Below are 21,223 nucleotides of genomic sequence, written 5' to 3'. Positions count from 1 at the left end.
ACAAAAAATTAATTCAAACCCTAGTGTTTCAGCGAACATAAAGTTCGGTAGCAAATCACACTTACTGTTGCTTTCTGTGAAGTTAAAACAACGCAGAAGAAGAAGGAGAAACTCAGAAATCGTATGGAAAATCTGAGAGAATGGACTTGTATTTATAGCCAATGTTGGGCTGAAATCTGAAGAGGTGCAACTCTTTAGAATGACTGTTTATGCAAAACGGCCACAACATAAATGACTATTTACTCAACAACAAAGAGGGAAAATTGAAGAGGGTAGTTAATTTTCTGTTACCAAACAGAAAACTGAAAATGGAAACAGTTGGATTTTAATATTAATATTCTTGGATTTAATATTAATTTCAAAAAATTAATCAATCAATCAATTGACCGAAGCCGAAGCTGAGCGACGACGGCGCGAGGCTTGCCTTCTTCTCAACTCTTTAAGAGCTAGAAGAAGAGTAATTGCTTATATACCCATTAAAAACTTCTTCCTTTTCCAATATGGGACAATATTCCTTCGTCAAGGAGAGAATCTCAAATGAAACTCAAATATTTTATTTTCCCTTCATTTCTCATTCACTCTCTTCTAAGCATATACTTAAAATCCAACACTAAGGACCCGTTTTCCCAAAATAAAGTTTTTCTTTTTTTGATTTTTTTTTAAAAAAAATATGTTTGTCCATCAAATTTTACAAGTTTTTAAAATTTTTTTGAAAATGAGTTTTTCAAAACCAAATTGTAATTTTTTTTTTCAAAACCCAAATTGTTTTTCAAAACTTTTAAAAAAAATTTCCTCACTTACACAATTGTAATATTTTTTCTAGTAAATGCATGTCGAAACATAACTTTAAATTTTAAATATTATTTTTCAATTTAACTCCAAATACTTTTTTTAAAAAAAATTATAATTTATGTTCAAACACCTACTAAATTGCTAGAAAATTCAAAAATTCTGGTCGAAGAAAGAAGAAAGTAAAAAAGGAGAGGATGTGAAGGAAAAAAATATGCACGCACAATCTTTGGGATGCACAAAAGATACGAGTACGAGAGATAATGGCAACGCCAGTATACAGAAAAAAGCTGCCAGGTAGGTAAATGGCCCACTTGTAACGAATTCCAGCTGTGCCAACTTTTTCTTTAATTTTTGTTTTTCCAACCTAGCATTGCCAATGAAAAGATTTTTTAAATTAAGACATTTTTTTTTATCTTCCTTACTTTCATTATCCACAAGCTCCCCATCATTAAAAACGTATAATAATAACAAAGAAGTCCATATAAGTAAATGTATAATCCTTCAATAATGGAGATGCCACAAACAAAACTAATTTTATATGTGTAGTTTATACTGGTGTGAGATAATAAATACATAGAAAGGTGCACGTCGAACTTATTGAATTGCCGTTATAAAAAAAATAGGAAAATGATGCCATATAGACGTTCTCAAAATAAAAGCAATATATATGTGTATTATACACTAAAAACATATACGAATTTTATATATTTTTGCAGCTACTAAATATAAATAATTTCTATCGCGGACTAAAAGTGATCTTTGCCCAAATAATTCTAACATTCCTTGACATTTGGTTACCATTGTCTAATTAGACTTGTCTAATTTCCCTGTTAATGGTGTAAAAGAAAAGAAAAATTCAAGTAACCGAAAAAAATAAAGCATATCGTTATTTCATTTCCCTTAAATAAAAGGGGTAAAGGGGAAATAAGAAAGAAATAAAACTCGACGAAAGGAAAAAAAAAAAAGAAAGAAAGAAAGTGAGAGAGCACAAAAACTCCGGCGACAACTCCAGTCCGCCTCGGCCTCTGTTTAAATTTCTCTGCTCTTATAGAAAGCAAAGTAAACTGCATTTTCCTTAACTGAAAACCTAGCCGGAAAACGGCTTTATTCGCTGCCGTGAGATGGGCCTTGAGCCGCCGCCTCCTCCGGTTTTATTCTCTATATATATAATTTCATTTCCTCTACAATTTATTATTCACCAAATCGGACCTTAACTTGTTTTGTAATTAGCATCAGTAATTGGAATTACGGATGGCCTTAATGTGGAAGATGCTGGAGAAAGTAAGGAGATGTTTGAGGACTATATATTTCATGGCGGCGATGTTAGCGTCGCTGCTGATGCTATCGGCGCCGGTGATGGTGATACTAGGGGATGTACTGGTACCGAGCGTATTGATTTCAAGCTTCACGTGCGTAAGGTGTTACAGTTTCAAGGAGCATTTGCAACGATATGCCTTCAAAACTTCCTTGACCGATATTCCTCTCGTTTCCATTCTGAGATCTCTTCTCATCACATGTACGTGCTTAGTTACTACTTCCCTTTCAATTTTTGAGCCCGCCTGAGTTAGCTGAGCGCAAGTAGTTGATACTTAATTTCTGAAAGAAACTGATTATATAAAATAAGCAGCATTTGAATAGAAGTGCTGAAACGGATAATAAACAATTGATGAAATATATTTTTTTGCTGTTTTAAGTATTAGTTCCAAATGTCTTGATGTTGTGATTCAAATTGGAATTCGTTCTAACTTGTTATTGTTCTGTGATGATAGGTGTTTATTCTCTGTGTGATGGACCTGGTCTCTCACATGGACCATATCTCGGGACTGTTACATTCTGTTCATTTATATCCATTGTTCTTCTTTCCGTAAAGGCTTGTGTTTTCTCTGTCAATTCATACCTCGAGGCTGAAGCTGAAGCTTCATCTGCTATCTCAAAGCAAAAGCTTCATTTGAAAAAGTCATGGGGGATGCCTGTGTTGTTTCTATCATCTGTAGTGTTTGCTATTGGACATACTGTTGTTGCCTATAGAACAAGCTGTCGAGCTAGGAGGAAGCTCTTATTTCACCGAGTTGACCCCGAAGCTGTAAGTTGTTATGTTTTCCCCCTTCTGGTTTCCTTTATTTCTTGGATACATTTAGTTCATTCACTGGCGGAGCCAGAAATTTATACACGGGGATTACAAAAGACATTAAAATGTCGCACTTCGGATTGAAACTGTCACCAAAATTAATTTTTGAAGCCATCTTTGCCACTAGACTAGAATTTTTTCTTATATTGAGGGATTCAACAGTTCATATATACTAACAAATAAAAAAAACTCACTTTTCTCTATTTGCGCAATATAATTTTTTGATGGAGGGGATTCAATTGAAACCCCTTATTCCTACCTAGCTCCACCCCTGAATTCATTGATGACACGGTGCCAATGGTTCATTTTTGTGATTTATCAATGATAATGTTAAAATGTGAAGGTAATCAGTGCTGTTGGTTTTATTGATTTCTCATTGCTCTTCAGAAGATGCAATTTAGTGGAACCTATAAGTTTGTAACAGTTCTTTTTTCTGAAATAACAGGTGCTTCCTTGTAAAGTTGTCTTCTCTGCATACCATAAGGTTCCACGGTCTCCAACTCCTTCCGCTGGGAAAGCATCAAAATGTAATAGTGAAATGAGGAAACTTGCTGGCTCAGCTCGTGAGGAAGGGGAAATTCCTGCCAAACTGCTTGCTGATGTTGACAGCTTATTCATCTCTTGCTTAGGGGTTACTCTTCATTACAAACTTAGGTTGCCTGGATCACCTTGCCGTTCCTTGTCCTCCACACCCCGTGTTGACAGGCCATTAAATCTTTTATCAAATTCGGATTATTGTATCCGGAGGAGCTACAGTAGTCAGTTTCTTGCGAACTGTCTATCCACACCTTTATTAGATGGTTTTCAAACTCCCTCCATCCTGTCTGAAGAAATGCCTAGTCTCAACCTAGATGAAGTTGGTGATGGAGATGCAGTTCATGGGTCGGGGTCTCCTCTGTCTATACGAGATCTGGAAGATAATGATCAGTTTGGAATTGTTCTGGTGCATGGTTTTGGTGGCGGGGTCTTCTCTTGGAGAAATGTGATGGGAGTACTAGCTCAGCAGGTAGGTTGTGCAGTCACTGCTTTTGACAGGCCAGGATGGGGATTGTCATCTAGGCCTTTCCGAGCAGACTGGGAGGAGAATCAATTGCCTAATCCCTACACGCTTGATGCTCAGGTAACATCTCACTTTTCAATCGTATGTTTCAATGACTATTTAGTTAAATTCAGCACGAAACCAAACAAGAGAGGTGACAGTAATGAATTGAAAATAAACAGCGAGTTACCAATTTAAATGCAGTACCAGAAAATGTGTATGTGTATGCATATGATGTACTAACAGAGTATTCAGGGCTCTGATTTCTAGGATATTATGTATATATGTGTATGCATATGATGTATTGTATACATGTAGGGAGTTTCTTTGACTTTGAAAAGAGATGGCATCTGAAAAGATCCTTTTCAATTAGTCTTGGAGAGTCTAATTGTTGGGCTATATTTGTCCTTCATTCAAACAGATACTCGTAATGATGACAACCGGGGATGTTGTTTTCCTTTTAAATTTATTCGCTTTTATTTTTGACAGTTAAATTTTCACTTTTCAGGTTGACCTGCTTCTGTCTTTTTGCTCAGAGATGGGTTTCACTTCAGTGGTACTTGTTGGCCATGACGATGGTGGATTGCTTGCACTAAAGGCTGCACAAAGGGTGCAGTCATCCACAAATTTTATTAATGTGAGTGATAACGGTGTGTGCTTTAACAAGTATAGTTAGCATAAGTCTTATCGTCTTTGGATGAATTGTAAACCGGGTAAAATTGCAATTCAAATTTGAGAAAAGATGTCAGTAGCCCACTTCTTTTCTTCCAAACATACATTTAGTGTCCTCGTTGAAGGGGATGATGTGGAATCTTGTGTACCCTCAGTTTTAAACCTATGCACTCCAATTTATTGCATAGTTGTTCATGCTTTGACTGTTTAACTATTTTTGCCTTCTATATTAGGTTAAGATCAAGGGGATTGTATTATTGGGTGTTAGCCTGTCAAGAGAAATGGTTCCTGCCTTAGCAAGAATATTATTACGCACTTCGCTCGGAAAAAAGCACTTGGTGCGTCCTCTTTTGCGAACGGAAATTACTCAAGTTGTTAATAGACGAGCATGGTATGACGCAACCAAGTTGACGACTGACATTTTGAGCTTATACAAGGTATGCTTGCTTATGATTGAAATGTTGATTGTGCTAAAGACTTTCTTTGTTTAATTGTCAAGAAACATCTAATTTGCTGTCTACAAATTCAAGCAAATTTTGTTCTGCTTTTCTGTATTCTGGGATGGATGATACCATAGTCCTCCTCAATTTAGACTTTTGAGTGTGCTACTTGTGATAATTAATTTTTGAGTGGAAGTTAGGAAGTAAAAGAAAAAGAGGCAAAATGAAGATAATCACACCTTGTAGAAGCTCCTAAAGCATGAATACATATAATGAACTGGATCATTTAATATGTACCCGGGGATGAAAAATTGTCCAAGAAAAGATTGATGGACTGTAGAAGTACCTGTTTGGAGAGTTTCCAGTACATGTATATTTATGTGGAAGAAAAACTTAATGGGTTCATATCACAGAAAAACTAGTGTTTATGAGGGTTCAACTTTTGCTATGAATGAACTGAAACCATTGTGGAAAAGTTTTAGAAGACTGCCCCCTAAACAGTTCTTGCCACTTCTGGGCATGTAAGATGCCTATAGTTTTTTTCATAAGTTACAAGACGCCTACAATTGGATTAGATATTATGGGCTTTATCAGTTTCCCTGTTTTCTTCTTTTGTGAAATTTTCAGGTCCCTTCTTTCGATATATTTACATTCTTTATATATATATATCAGATTCCAATCTTAAGCCTTTCTGCTTGTGTATATAATCAGGCACCGTTATGTGTGGAAGGTTGGGATGAAGCACTCCATGAGATAGGGAAGCAGTCATATGAGACAGTCCTCTCCCCAGAAAAAGCCACAGCACTGCTGAAAGCAGTTGAAAGCTTGCCAGTTTTGGTGATTGGGGGAGCTGAAGATGCACTTGTACCTTTGAAGTCTGTTCAAGCTATGGCTTCAAAACTTGTGAATTCTGTGAGTTATGGTGTTCTTTATATCTATCTCTGCAGCTGTAGTCTATCGTATGTTATTATCTAACTCTGTGTCATATGGATTGGTTTTCACAATAGAAGCTGAATTACTTGATCTAGATCAGTGCAAGTGATTATGCCCTTAGTTAGTAACTTAGTTGTTTTCTTTACACGGTCCGGAACATATCAAAACCAAACACCACCTAGTATGATTATTCTTGCCTCATGTATGATTTTACTCCCATGGGAACCAATCTGTAATATACCTCTTACAGAGAAATTTTTAGAAGTTCCTGTGTTTGTGACTAAATTGAATGGAACTGATTCAACAAGAAACTGATGAAGAAATGGGACTACCGCTACCATACAATTCTTGAACATTGATCTAGAAAGAGAAAGTTAAACTGAAAAAGTCCATCATGTCCCAAGAATAGTCATCAATGTAGTGATAATCACCAAAGACATTAGAGAATTCAGCTCCCAGCACGAAAGCACATATAGATCACTGCTTAGTATTAATTTTCTTTTCTGGCTGCTAATTGTTGCATGATGTCTTGGATGACACCTTTATTTTGTTGAAAATCCTGTGTTGTTGGGTGTAGACTTGTATGCACATAATGAATGTGTATAGCGAATAAGATACTTATACCTCCCAGGGATGAAATTGAAACGACATTTTGTGAAATTGCTTCAGATAAAAGCATAATTTTTTAAGGTGCTCAGGCTATTAACTTGTAAAATCTATTTAACGTACAGAGACTGGTTGCAATATCGGGATGTGGTCATCTTCCGCATGAGGAATGTCCGAAGGCATTCTTAGCTGCTATGTTACCGTTCATCAATAGAATTTTAGTTGAACAGCTGCAACACCAATCGGGTGCTCTCTGTTAAGTCAAGCGGCATCCTGTATATTTAGATCATTTTGTATTGTTCTTTTTAGAGTTACTTGAAAGGTAGCCCATCTTTAGGTAGTCTTGCTGATAGTTTGGAGCTCTGCTTTAGAGCTTTTAGATTTAGTTTCGCTGATTCTTAAGCTTGTTTTACTAGTTTCTGTTATCCGCCACACAACGAGTGGAGATAACTTTTCTATGTACATCTTTTCAGCAGAAAAATTCTGAGTAGTTTCCCCAAGGTGGATTACTTTCCATCTCTTTCTCCTCATGTGTGTTCTTTTTCCTGAGAAACGATGATTGACTGGAAGATCAATTGGTATTTTCAGATCATTAGACGTGTCAAGAAGTATTACATGTACTTGGTCACTTATGATGATACCTTTTGTGTGTGTCAAGTTTTTCTGGGAGGATAATTTTCCTTAATTCCATTCACAAGGAAGGTATTGTAGTCTCTCAGCGTACGGAAAATAGGGTCCACTGTTCTAGAGTATTCCATTGTTGACCCTAGGGATATATGGATGAAAATTTTATTGAGCGTTAGATTTTCTTTTTATCTGGCAGGAAGTTCTTTGCACTGTTCTGTGATATGCATTCCAGCATTTTGATTTCGTCTACAGTTGACATATGCTGCATTGCAGATATTTAGCATTGTATTAAGACATTTAAAAGATAAAAGAGTCATTTTTTAATGTTTGACCGTGTTAAAACTTAAAAGTTTATCCTCATTCCCCTAAACCGGGTTAATTAAATCAACACAGAAGATCCCTCAACTTATAGTACAATTAGAGGAAAATGATCAAACTTAGTTTTCTAACCACAAAATCGTTCAACTTTCACTTAATTTTCTACATTATCATTTTTGCCCAAATCAATTACCCTGACCAAACCCAACTGACATTAGCGAAAAACACCCCACTTAAAAGCTCCCAAACCTAGGTTAAAAAACTACAGGTTCCCAACCTCTTTTCCCCAAACAAACAGATGAGGGCGGCCAGTAATTACACTATTTAGCAGAGAAGGTTTCTTTACCAAAGATAATTGAATCTCAAATCCAAGCAATGCACGAAGACAAATCATTACCGTATCAAATCTGCTGTTCACTGAAACAAACAGGCACAACGCTGCATTTTTAAAGCTTGTAATGTCTTCGAGTTATAGCCTTATCCCAATATTACTTTTTCTTATTAAGGCTCTAAAAGCAATTTCAAGTCCAAGGACGACATGAAACTTGGAAGAGAACTACGTAAATATGCCCACCCTCAGTTCTGCAGAGAGAACCACACCAAAGATTTTAAACGATGATAGGTGACCACAGCCAAGCAAACAATACGTAGCACTTTTTAAAAGCTTAATTTTATTTCATAAGCAAAAACCTCAGAAGTCAAGCCAGTCATAGCTTTCCAAGAGGCAAAACCATACAAAACCCTTAAATTCCTAATTAGGCATCAGCAACCTGCTCCACCGCACCATCGATCTGTGTCTCTTCAGTCTTCTTTGCTTCTGAAACATCCAACTCCTCAATCTTTTGGGTCACCTCACCCATGTCATCCTTGGCATTTAAAATAGACCCGTTTGCTGTGGAGTTGTCCTCATTCTGACCAAGTGGCCCAAGCTGCCATATTCTGATAGTCCCATCTTCAGATCCTGAGGCATAGGATTCACCTCCTGGAGAGAACCGCAAACAGTGCACAGGACCATGGTGTCCCTTGTTGCATCCTATGTTGTAGAAAGAGGGAATATACAATATGGTTAAAGCTTGAACCAACTACTTATAAGAAAAAGAAGCATAAACCCCTAGTTAAGTTAAGAGCAAGCAAATTCTGGAAAAATAACTGGTAAAAGGGAACACATAAACAAAGACATTGATCAGAGCATATATAAACAGGACTACAAAGCAACTAAATTTCTAAACATTTACGAACCCACAGCACCTACCAATTTCCTCTCCAGTGTGAAAATCAAAGACATGAACCCACATATCTTCTCCTCCAGCAATGAACCTATTACCGAATTTTGGTTCCAATGAAGCAGATTCAACTTTGCAGGATAGGTCATAGCTCTTCACCAATCCAAAGCTGTTTTAGAACAAAAGATTAAAAAGCAATGTAAACCATGGAAAAAATCTGTATTCACAGTTTTTTTGTGCCAGTAAAGAATGAAAGATTATACTTACTGGTTAGCATCCCAAAACTTGACAGAGGAACCATCAGCTGTTGTTATGTATCGACCATCCTGACTTACTTCAGCACTCGTTACAGGAAACTTGGTTTCAAGGGTTTGAACAACTTTGCCACTCCTCACATCCCATAACCTAGGTTACAAGAATTCGATCAAAATTAAGATAGTGAACAGAGTGATGCAGGAAAGTGGCGAAAGAAATTAGCATTCCCTTGCAGCCCAGGGACTCATACACAGGGAAAGAGAAAGTTCATGACAGAAATATGAACCATATGTGGCCTTTATAGCTATCTGGTAATTTTGCAACAAGCCAAGATTCAAATCCAAGTGACCTACAGGTTAACAAAATGGCATCCAATCTATCAAGCATCTGAGCTTTGATCAATGCAACGCTAGATTAAAAAAGGGATGAAGAGTTACTCGATAACTTTAAGTGACCGTTAACACTGGCCACGTGAATAATACAACCAGAAAAAGAATGAAATGAACAAAACAGTACAACCAGAGTCATCAAACTCTGAAGGTCTACCTCAATCCACCTGCATCACCAGAGGAACTCAATAAAGTTTGATCACTGTGTAACCAAGCAACTGTCCTAACTGAACCAGGAGAGCTGTCAATTTCCCTTGGAGGTGCATCAATTCGGTTTAGATCATATATCCGAAGAATTTTTTCAAAACCACCAGTGAGTAGCAGATGTGTATCCTACAAAGTCATCACACAATAGTAGTTCGTGTAAACTATCAAAACACAAGAGATTGAATACAGAAGATTACTCAGAACCTTAAACAATGTATATTCTTTTAACACAAAAAAAATCTTTGTCATCCAATTGAAGCAGCGTCTAATGACTCAGCAGTAATTGAACTTGGCATTCACTGCTTTTTATTTTTCATAGGCTATAGTAAGGAGGTTTTCTATCAGAACCCAAGGATGTGGCCTAGCGATCAATGAGGGATGAAATCCATTGGAGACCAAGATTTATATCCTGGCAGAGGCTAAAGACGATAATCTGTCCATACATTGGTTGAAAGAGTTACTAGTGGGAGGTGAAAAATACCCGGTTTAATAGTCGAGGTGCACGCAAGTTAGCACAAACACTAATCTTAAAAATGAGATGTTCTATCAAACCCCTAAGTTGATTTAGTACGGGTAATTTCAGGGACTTCTCTATTTTCATTGAAACAATCAACAATTATTTTGGGGTCAATTGCGAGTATACGAGCATTGACAAACTTTAAACACAAATGAAAAAACTTGAGAAGGATAGGACTACAACTGGAACACGGGATTTCATGTAATCCTTCAACTAAAATTGGATTTCATATAATGGTATCTGTTACATTCACAGTATTTTGTTAAAATCCATATCGTAATACAAGAGATGGCCACAGGCTTTCATAGCACAATCCTTTGAAACGACTTAGATCTGCAATCCCATAGTGCCAGCGAGTTCCTCCCAAACACAGACGTTCTAAACTAACAAAATAAGCAGAGTTTACGTTGTCACAATTTGGTTACTATGACTTAACTGAAGTTCTAAATCTCTAACCTGAAGGAACTATTATACAATAAAGGAGAAATGGTTGTAATGGTACCTCTGAAAAGGCACATGCTCGAACTATGTGCTTGTGATCAAATGAATGTAAAACATCTCCAGTCAGTGCATCCCACAATTTCCTGAAAACAACCAACACAAAACACAATATAGAAAGCAAAAAGATAATATATATAGCAAGGGAAAATTCTAAAAAAGGATGACCAAGATTCTGCTGTGTCTGATATTAGATTAGCTATTTAACCTGTTTTAACTAATGACATGCTAGGTGCTACAATAGCACTTCTATTGTTCAACATCACTTCTCTAATGACAGATGTCAGCATATAAATATGGTCGCTTAAATGGTTATTTCCAAAGTATGAAATGACGCCACTAGATAACATACGCGCTGAAATCGGCAGATGCAGATGCAGCACGGAGAGCATGTTTATCCAGACAACAACTCCACACGGCTCCTTTATGCCCTTCAAATGTTCCAATCCAATCTCCAGTTTCTCCATTTCTCAACATTGGTGTAGAATCTACATGAACGGAATATTTCAGAAGGTAAAACAAATAATAACGGCACGAATAATTATTGCAGTGAATGAACATACATTAGAAGAAAAAGAGCAACAGGAAAAAATCTTTTTCGGTTAGACTGTAACACTAAAGAATATCTTAGTTGATATTTTTTTGTGCTTTTGGTTGCGCTCCTGAGACTGTTCGAGAAAAATCTGAGGTTATTGAGAAATCATATGTGGGTTCACCTACCAATCTGCTCACAAATAAGGTGAAAAAGTAGGCATACATAAAATGGCCTGCCTGATCACTGACAAATACTAGAAATAAAATCTAAAGGCTATTGACAACACGTAATACCATGCGCTGCAGAATACCCATCATTCTATTCACCAACAATTCGAAGATTTGGTGAAAACACTAGGCATACAAAGTACTTAGATGATAATGTATGCCATGCCCGCGCCTACATTAGAACCATCACACGGAGTAATATTTTGATAGAATTGATTGCCAATAAAAGCATTAAGGTTTACATTACGAGAGTTTGATAACATCTACAAGTAAATCAAGTTTGCATTTCAAAGCAACCACTTAGACTTGATAAGAGACAGACATTTTCAAAGTTTTTCCCTCTGAATTCTATGACAATAGAAATTCCTTTAGATTGAATAATAATCTCTTTTGGGCTTTTCTTAGATTCCTGCTTCTTGGTAATTCTCCTAAACTCTATGTCTTGGCATCATCTCCACTTTAAAGAACCTCTGCTCTTCCCTCTAACATTTTGCTCAGCTCCCCATAAGCATCTTCACACACACACACACACACAGAGAAAACAGTGAGAGAGAAAGGAAAAATAAAAGTAGACTTAAGACTCCTGTCTAAATCAAACGGCTCATTCATGACTGTCCGGAAAATGTTTGATCAAGACAATGTAACGCACTTATGTCAAATTCACTCAATGCTTCAATATGTTATCACAACTACCAAGAGGCATAAAAAAAGATCAAAAGAATTACCCTTGCTGGCACTGATGAGGAAAAATCCATCAGGAGTGATTGGGCTGTAGAACAGATCAACGACAGGCCGAGAATGCCCATGGCATACAAGCGGTGCCACTGCCTTCTTTTTATCCATATTAAATCAAATAAAAGCCCTAACAATATTATAATATCAAGGAGAAACCCAACCCAGCGCCGAATATGATAAAAATGAAATTGATCAAAAAGTCCCCAAATTAAACAAACCGACAATTGACCGATTACAAAAAAAATACGCACAATTGCCTTGACCGATTTGTGACATTAAAAGGATCAAACAATGATAAAACAAAAAATCAAAAGATCTACAAATCACAAATAGAGAAATATATGTATGTATAGATGTATAATAGGTGGGGAACTGGCGCGATGAATAAAGGTGGGAAACCCTAATTTTTGAGATTTGATGTTTCTAGGATGGATCCACACCTTTTTCTAACCCTATCAACTCATATAAAAAGAAGGTCCTAAGGATAGATCAGAACTCGGAATTATTGGGCAAAATTAGAAAGAAAATATAAAAGAAAAAAAATACAAGAAAAATAAAAATAATACTGAACTATAGGGCTTGGCTGGCGCAGAGAAGACAATGCGGCAACAGGATCTAATATAGCCCTCTTGCCCCTCTTCACACCCACCCCCCTCCCTCTTCCTTTCTTTTCTTTATTTTTTTCTCACCTTTTTTTTATTATTCTTATTATTATGTTTATATCAACTAAATAAATATATAATACGTTATATTTATTTGTGTATACTATTATCATTAAATCTTAGGTAGTTAATTAATATTAATTCGCACCTCCATCGATTAGTCAATTCGAGTAAAACGATGTGAATTGCTTTGAACACCAGATACATTTAGTTTGTATCTTACTATTTTGAATGATATGTGATATCATTCTAAACTTATATTTGCTGGGAAAGACCGATCAACTTGGATATATGACGTTAATGCTCTCTTCTCTTAAATAGGTGTCAAAAGATTAAAATACCTCAATATCAACTTTTTTAAAGCTAAAATTGGAACTTATTTCAAGTTCGTCTTTTTTTTTTATGAAGAAAATAATTTTGTTGATGATTTTTTTACTACAATTATGTTCGTTCTCTCGATTTTTCTTTCTGGATTAGTCTCCTTAATTTGAGGACTGGAGCATGGTGTTTAAATGTAGGTTGATGTAGACCTCCATAGGATAAATTTGGTCTCCATAAAAGTCAGTCAGTTCTTCCGATCAATCACGAAGAATGGCTTCTCTGTTGAGTGTATAAACAAAGTCCCACATGAAAAGTAAAAAAGAAAAATAAGTTACTTATACGGAGTTGGATACTCTTAATGGTGTGAGGCCTTTTGAAAAAAATCGTGCAGGCTTGGCCCAAAGCAGACAATATCACACCATGTTAAGAGTATCTTTTGATCGTTTTAGCCCAACAACTAGTATCAGAGCCAATAGTTTTGTAAGACGAGTATGGAGATGGCGAAATGATGGCATAGGACCTGGCTTAGTGCCTTTGCCGGTATATGGGTTGGTTCACTACCTTTACTCATAGCTTTGAAGACGCATACACGACCTTCAAATACTCAAAATCATGTGGGTGACACACAATTCATCTTCAAATTAGCCCATAAATGGTGGTGGGTCATGTGGAACTTAGTTCAAGGGGGAGAATGATGAGTGTGCGTGAACAAAGTCCCACAAGGAAAGTAGAAAAGAAAAATAAGTTACTTATAAAGAGTTGGATACTCTTAATGGTGTGAGGTCTTTTGGAAAAAACTGTGCGAGCTTGGTCCAAAGCGGACAATATCACACCATGTTAAGAGTATTTTTGGGTCGTTTTAGCCCAACATTCTCTTGATCGCTCCGTCTTATTTCACCAATCAAGGCCCAAAATAGCATATTTCACGATCAAAGGATATTGTGAATTTTCTTGAAATATTTGATTGTCAAGAAGCGTTTGCCTGCATTTCCAATTGATCTTGACAAAGAATATCTCTTAATCACTTCGGCTTCAAGAAAGACATTATTTGATGTTTTAATCTCTTTATTAGTATATCAAGAGTTTATGAGATTTTCGAAATATTTTAAATTCACCTCAAAATGAACAACCGTTACCTTCTCTAGACAATCACGAGGTAATAGAAGTCTTGTATAATAGACGAGACGTTCTCCCAATGTACACTTCTATGCGCAGGACTATTTGTCTTTTACATCCCAATTCTCACGAATGCTTCACGTATACTATACAATTTATTCTTTAGTTTGCCAATTATGTAACCTTACAACAGTTTCTTTTTTTTTTAAAATTGTAATAATTATTTGATTATATCTTATTTTATATGTTTAAAAATTAAGAATATAATTGCTTAGTTATATGTGACTAAATTCTTTGTATTTGTATTCTCTGTTATTTGAAAAGATCGCATAGGATTACATGTTCCAACCAACTAATTGTAAGAGTCAAAATTAGATCTCGTTTAGCCAATGTAGATGGGCGGGATAAGGTCGAGGTTGAGATCAAGTATGGCTCAGTGGCGAGGAGTCGCCCAAAAGGAGAGACCGATGCCGAGGTCGAGTAGAGAGCAAACGGATGCAACAGTTATAACGTTCCTAGTATTGCGAACGAGAATATTCAATATTCCCCATTTTGTACTTTTTAGAGTTTTCTAGAGATATCCCTTATAAATAGAAAGAGAAAGGAAACAAAAACGGATTCGAAACTTCTGTAAAAGAATATCTGGTAAAAGAATTGACTATTAAGAATATAAAAAAAGCTTGTCTTGTCTCTTTTGCTTGATTCCATCATGCAACATTCTTCTTTAGTTCACAAGATCCGAGGGCATATTGTTCACTACTATTGCATGATGTCGCATATTGTCTCTGAAGAAGGAATCATCCACCCCATCCAACATTTGGGTGATTTATTGCTTCTTATTATATTAAATGCCATTTACCATATTTATTGCATGCATTCATTCTCATATTTATATCTAATCATTGAGCATTAACTCGACATTTTATTGGTTAGGACACGGTTCACTCCGTCTAAGTTGTTAAAATTCGGATCTAGGATTTATTACTTTTAACTTGGATTCACCCTTTATCCATTTATTAAATTGGTTTAACTAAAAAGGGCTCAACATTTTTTTTGGTAAAATAATTTGGCGCCGTCTGTGAGGAGACCCTAGTTAACAAGTTTAGTTTCTTCTAGATCTAAAAACGCAACAACAAAGTCTTTCCCTTCCTTGTTTGTACAAGCTAACCGTGGCAGAAAAAAGAGAGGAAAGACTGAAAGCAGTGATGGGTGTCACTACTAACCTCCTAAACACCATCAACGAGGTTAGCAGGGAGGACGTGGAAGATGTGACATCGAGCGCCTCACCAAGACAAAGTGACTCACCCCTTCTCATGGTAGTGTAACCACTTCGCGTGAGAAGGGTGTCACGCCCCGAACCTGGGCCTGGACGTAACACGACACTCGGTGCCTAACTACATGTGACCGAGCGAACCAACTGGCTGGCTGATCAACATGTGATATCATAATATACTAAATGCGGAATATAAACTAACACATGCTGATATACTGAAAGTTTGGATGATATAAATCAAAGTGCAGAAATACTAAAACAAGTCTGAAATATATATGTAGCTAACATTGCTTAACATGAAAGGCCTGAGACTCTGTCTAACTGTTACTCTAGTCTATGAAGCCTCTAATGAAGTACTGAAAACACTAATTATCTAAAAATACTGAAGATTGTAAGGTAATGATAATGCCCCGAAAGAACTGGGGATCACCAAATAGCTGGTACGAGAATCCTAGCGCTCTGAATCATCAACCTGTAAATCATTACCTGCATCGTGAGATGCAGGCCTCGAGCAAAAGTGACGTCGGCACATTTGAATTGCACTGATATGTAATACAACTGAAAGAAAGAATTAAAAATGCTAAAACTGAAACTAAGTTGATAAATGATAATTGATAACTGAAATGATAACTATTGAAACTGAAACTGAAATGATAACTGATAACGGATAACTGAACTGATAACTGATAACTGAACTGATAACTAGTAACTGAACAAATAACTGATAACTGAAATGATAAAGGAAGTAAGGATATGAATAATCCCTCTTCTGAATGATGAACAACCTGTTTATTTGAATAAGCTATGGCCTCGTGCCAAATATATATGTGCACAAGCTACGACCTCAGGCCCAAGTATACGTATACATAACTACGTCCTCGGGCCCAAAATGCATAAAGCATAAACTATGGCCTTAGGCCCAAGTATGCATAAAGCATATAAACTACAACCTCAGGCGCAAATACAAGTGTTCAACATTCAGGAACTGAGAATCAAACTGCAATACATGATACTGGAATACTGGATCACACAGAGTTACATAATATTGGAATACTAAATAAGACTAGACTGAGACATATATTCTTGAACTGATTATGAACACTAAAACTTCAACTGTTTATGGCATACTGATTAATCTATATTAAGACTCGGGGGCATCAAACCCAAGTCTATATTGAATACGCACTGTGTCACACCTCCTTTTTCTACCCCGGAAAGGATATAAGGGAGTTTTTTTCCAATTTAAGTGACAATCGAAACAAGATTATTTATTTATTGTTTAGAGTCACCACTTGGGATAATTTATGGTGTCCCAAGTCACCGGTTCAAATCCTAAATCGAGGAAAGATTGACTCTGTTTTACAGTCCGCGAACACAAAAATTCGGGTAAAGAATTCTGTTAACCCGAGAGAAGGTATTAGGCATTCTCGGGTTTCGTGGTTTTAGCACGGTTGCTCAACTATTATTATTGGCCTATTTATCTGATTTTAAAATATTTTTGGAACCTATGTGCATTTTATTCCTTCTAAACCGCTTTTAATGCTCCAATATTTATATAACTAATTATTTTAATTACACATTGAGAATCGTGTCACGGGAATCGTACCCACAATCTACAAAGTGTTTATTTTATTAACAAGATTAAATTATGGTCGGGTCACATCAATGTACCCCCGGATTTAGAAATTAGGCATCACAACTACGTCACGGGAACCGTACCTGTAGCTGTGATAATTTATTTACATAAACGCGCCTAAAGCAAACTACGAGAGTTCAAGGCATTTTCTATACTAGTTAAAATAATTAATAGGAGGGCCATAGATTATGAATTTTGTTTGTGTATGGTGCACCTCAACTTATTTAAAAAAAAAGATTTGTACTCAACTAAAGCGAACTACGGATGTTCATATTTAAAACTAATTTGAAATTAGGTATCACGACTACGCCACGGGAACCGTACCCGTAGTTGTGATGATTTAATTACGTGCCTAAAGGTTCGCGGCCTAACATGCTCTTATGACTAATTAACAGAATACAGTGATACACTCCAATTTTCTTTCATTTAATGCCAAGCTTGTGGCCCAATAAACTCAAATTCCCACTCATTTAATGACAAAGCTCGTGGCCAAATGTTATTAAAAGTTCTACTAAATCAATGCATCCCATTCAACTGAGGTAAAACATTCAATCATAATAGATCAACCAAAGTGATTAAAGAAATTAAAACCTCGGTTAATTCACGTTCTTGCTGACTCACTGTATTAATTCAAACGACTTTCCTCAAATACAATTTAGCATGTACGCTCGTTAACCACAGATCTAATTTAACCAAACTGCACACCAAGATAAGATTTCAAGGTACAGAAGATAACCATCTTTATCAATTCATTCACAGGAATATTACAAGAAACATTGAAGAAGAAAGTTAGAAACGGACCTCTACTGCGGCAAATTTTCACCGTGTACAATGAAAGAAGATTTCCAAACAGGTGAGATGAGCTACTGATGCAAACCTCGAACCAATGACAAAATCTCGAACGGCATCCCGAATCGGTAGCTAACATAAGACTTTGATCCTCGACGAATCCCCGAATTGAACACGAACTCAGTTTTTTCGGAAATTGTTTTTTTGCTCAAACGATTCTACTCAATTTGCTGTGTATTCAAGCATTTGGACAACTCTTTTTTTCTAAAATAGAAGCAACTTTGGATTCATATTCCTCACACAAACATCAAAAAAGAAGATTTTTTTATTGAAGAAGAACCCGAACACATGAATACAGAAACAGAAATGCCTTGATAAAATTAACCATCTACTAAGCTTCTTATAAAATAAGACATTGCATCCAATTGTGGAGATCACTCCAAAACTAATAAAATCATTCAAGTGGAGGAATTGAAATATGACCCAAAGCTAAGAAAGGTGACGAGAAGGGATTTCTAACAAGGGAGCTGAACTGGGGTTATGTGTGTTTGGTGAAGAAGAGGGGTTCCTGCGATTGATTAGGGTGTCTGCCGTCTCTTTTTAGAATTAGATTCAAGCTGTTCGAGGAAGTAATGTGGTAGGTGTTGTCACGGAGGAGTTGTTTTTTTGGATGATGCCACGACTGTGTCCGTTTTCTCAATTTTGAAACGACTGATCCTCTAAGTCTAGGTCTAGGTTAGTTTTGTCGGGTTTTTTAGGTTAAGGGGTATGAGCCTAGGAATTATGAGCCAGGTCCGAAAATTAAGCTTAAAATGGGTTGTTTGAGCCCAAACTTTATTTTTTCTCCGTGAATGATACTAAAATACGACCTCATTTACTAATTAATCTTATTTAAGTAAAATAACTATTAAAATAATACTAATCGTTAAAACAAACCTATTTTTTGGTATTTTCAAATAACGTACGATTTTTTGTATATTTTTTAGTTTTACGAAAAGTAATAAACTAAAAGCAACTAAAAGAAGAAATATTTTTGTAATTTTTATTTTTTTAAAAAAATAAAGTAAAAGAGTCGAAACTAATTGAAATATCGATATTAGGCCTAAACTAAATATTTTATGCTAAAATGGATGAAATCTCGGGGAGGGTCAAAAATCACATGTCTACACATTGAGCTCACAATGTTCAAAATGAAAGTGGTGAACAAGTTATGAAGCCAGAGAATAGAAGTTCTACAACTATTCAAGGAACTTGGCTTAACTATATTTCAGAGACAATTTGTAACGTCGTAAAAGAAACGTAGTGTAGGGAGAATCATTAAAATTCCCAAACATAGAGAGTTCGCCTCACATACCTTAACTTCCTGCTCTTGAATGTAATACAACATTCGCCAACCCTTTCAACTTTAATCTATATCAATACAAGTCAAAGAGATTCCATATTAGAATTAATTCTCATGTTTTGGTCACTTAAGCATTTTCTCAAACACTTGGTGACATAAAGCTTCATAGTCCTTATTAATGGTGTTTCTACACCCAATAACCTATTCTCTTGCTCCTAGATAAATTCTAAAGTCTCAAATGGTTATAATCAACATCATTCTTTATCACCTATAAGGTAAACAACACCCTTAATCAATAATCAACAATTAACAAGCCAAACCTATAATTGTTCATGTTTTTCTATCAAATCCATCAACTCATATCTCATAAACTTGTAGTCTACAATCATTAATCCAATGCTATAATCAATTAGAGGGTGAAGATATTACCTTCTTAACGTTCAATCTTCTTGAATTCAAGTTCTAGGGTTCCTTCTCTCAACAATGATGCCCCAATCAAATATCTAATGATTTGGAGGGTTTACCCATGTTAATAAGATGTTAGGAAATTAAAATTAACTTAGAATCACCATTAGAACTTACCTTAGGTAGTGGAGGGATCCTTAAGGAGTTAGGTTTTTGAGAGCTTCCCTTTATAGAACAAATTTTTATGTTTTGGGGTTGTGGGGGACGAAGTAGGGCATTAAAATGGCCCCCCATGGGCGCCCCCGTGCACCTGACCGCGCAAAATGGCAATAACACTGTCTCAGTAGCGCGGTCGTGCTCAGGGCGCGCATATCACATACTATTCTGTAAAACACGCATAGCTTTTTGCACAGAGATCCGTTTGGTCTCCATAATATATTGTTGGAAAGCTATTTCAATGGCCTAACACTTTCATGCTTTGAGGTTTCCCAAATTTCTTACATATTTTCACTAAACCCTGATGGAAGATAGACCTTTTGCAAACTTAGTCGATTTTGTCAAATTTTATGTATTTCACTTTCCATCTTGATTTTGAAACAACTATTTTACCCATAATCATCCCGATGGGACTTCACATGTTCAAAATATAACCTTACTACTCCTTTAACTCATTCATACCTAAGCCGAATTTACGGGGTGTTACAAAGGGAGCCTCCACGTCCATGACAGAAGAAGCCCCGCCTGCAGCGAAAAAGTTATTGCAAGCGTGGCTGACAAGTACCCTGAGCAGCATACTCGACAAACCCGCTCAAGGGGCGAGTAGGAACGCCGCTAGAGTGGACACCCCAATAGTTGTCAATAAGCAACACGTCTTGCCCCCAACAGGTAACACTCACACTGCTGTCAATGCAGGTAACAACACCTTCGTAGTTGTTCTGAAGAAAATGGAAGAAATGGAAAATGAGAACAAAGCACTCCGCGACCAAATGAGGGAACACCAAGAAAGGGTCGATAAGATACCAAGCGCCCCAAAACTCCTGCCAAAAAGAGACATCGGCCGGTTCATGGAAAAACCATATAGCGATGAAGAAGCCCCACATACCATACCCAAAACTTTCAAAATGCCACTGTGAGCACGTGATTTTTGCCCTATGAGAACTACTCCCAAAAATTCAAAATAAAATAGTTTTGTGTTGTTTGTGATTTATTTGTATTTTTGTCTGTGCATGTTTATTTCTACTTTAATTAAGAAAAATACAAAAATATGTGTTGCATGTGCATTTTAGGATTTAATTTTACAATTTAGGACTTAATTAAACAATAAAGTTTGTTTTACAAAACGGAAAAGTCACAAAAATATGTACTTTGCATTTTTAGCATTTAATGTCCAAATTGTGTGATTGTCTTTGTATTTAATTTTGGGTGATAATTATTATGAAGCGTTAATTAGTATTCTTTAAAGTTAATTTTGAGTTTTGGTAATTAGAAATCAAAAAGAAAATAAAAGAAAAGAAGGAACAAGAGAAGAAGAGTTAAAA

The 21,223-nt window shown here is 36.2% G+C and overlaps 2 protein-coding genes and 1 long non-coding RNA gene across 3 annotated transcripts; 1 reads left to right on the top strand and 2 right to left on the bottom strand.

Annotated features, from left to right (window-relative positions):
- Positions 1 to 1,724: 1,724 nt before the first annotated feature.
- LOC107793040 (uncharacterized) lies at positions 1,725 to 7,203 on the top strand. The gene is made up of 7 exons (XM_016615321.2): positions 1,725 to 2,308; positions 2,562 to 2,875; positions 3,366 to 4,040; positions 4,468 to 4,596; positions 4,865 to 5,068; positions 5,783 to 5,983; positions 6,736 to 7,203. The coding sequence occupies exons 1-7, from the start codon at positions 2,044 to 2,046 to the stop codon at positions 6,868 to 6,870; spliced, it is 1,923 nt and encodes a 640-aa protein (XP_016470807.1). The 5' UTR covers positions 1,725 to 2,043; the 3' UTR covers positions 6,871 to 7,203.
- A 1,006-nt stretch (positions 7,204 to 8,209) lies between these two features.
- Positions 8,210 to 12,771, bottom strand: LOC107793048 (uncharacterized). Its single transcript, XM_016615330.2, has 7 exons — positions 12,132 to 12,771; positions 10,997 to 11,132; positions 10,649 to 10,730; positions 9,580 to 9,755; positions 9,046 to 9,183; positions 8,808 to 8,947; positions 8,210 to 8,588 (listed from the first exon to the last, which is right to left on the bottom strand). The coding sequence occupies exons 1-7, from the start codon at positions 12,247 to 12,249 to the stop codon at positions 8,311 to 8,313; spliced, it is 1,068 nt and encodes a 355-aa protein (XP_016470816.1). The 5' UTR covers positions 12,250 to 12,771; the 3' UTR covers positions 8,210 to 8,310.
- Positions 12,772 to 15,746: 2,975 nt separating this feature from the next.
- LOC142181538 (uncharacterized) lies at positions 15,747 to 18,634 on the bottom strand. Its single transcript, XR_012710186.1, has 2 exons — positions 17,951 to 18,634; positions 15,747 to 16,071 (listed from the first exon to the last, which is right to left on the bottom strand). It is a non-coding gene; the product is annotated as an uncharacterized LOC142181538 (long non-coding RNA).
- Between the last annotated feature and the right edge of the window lie 2,589 nt (positions 18,635 to 21,223).

This window comes from Nicotiana tabacum, chromosome 6, assembly GCF_000715075.1.
Source record: "Nicotiana tabacum cultivar K326 chromosome 6, ASM71507v2, whole genome shotgun sequence".
NCBI classification, from domain to species: domain Eukaryota; kingdom Viridiplantae; phylum Streptophyta; class Magnoliopsida; order Solanales; family Solanaceae; genus Nicotiana; species Nicotiana tabacum.
This window is presented reverse-complemented; position numbering and strand designations above follow the sequence as displayed.

Bases quoted from the DNA above. Each gene is read 5' to 3' on its own strand.
- LOC107793040 (XM_016615321.2), top strand. From the start codon at position 2,044: ATGGCCTTAATGTGGAAGATGCTGGAGAAAGTAAGGAGATGTTTGAGG. The intron at 2,876-3,365 runs GTAAGTTGTTAT...CTGAAATAACAG, and splicing joins ACCGAGTTGACCCCGAAGCT to GTGCTTCCTTGTAAAGTTGT. The intron at 4,041-4,467 runs GTAACATCTCAC...TTCACTTTTCAG, and splicing joins CCTACACGCTTGATGCTCAG to GTTGACCTGCTTCTGTCTTT.
- LOC107793048 (XM_016615330.2), bottom strand. From the start codon at position 12,249: ATGGATAAAAAGAAGGCAGTGGCACCGCTTGTATGCCATGGGCATTCT. The intron at 11,133-12,131 runs GTAATTCTTTTG...CCGTTCATGTAG, and splicing joins CCTCATCAGTGCCAGCAAGG to ATTCTACACCAATGTTGAGA. The intron at 8,948-9,045 runs GTAAGTATAATC...GTTCTAAAACAG, and splicing joins AAGTTTTGGGATGCTAACCA to CTTTGGATTGGTGAAGAGCT.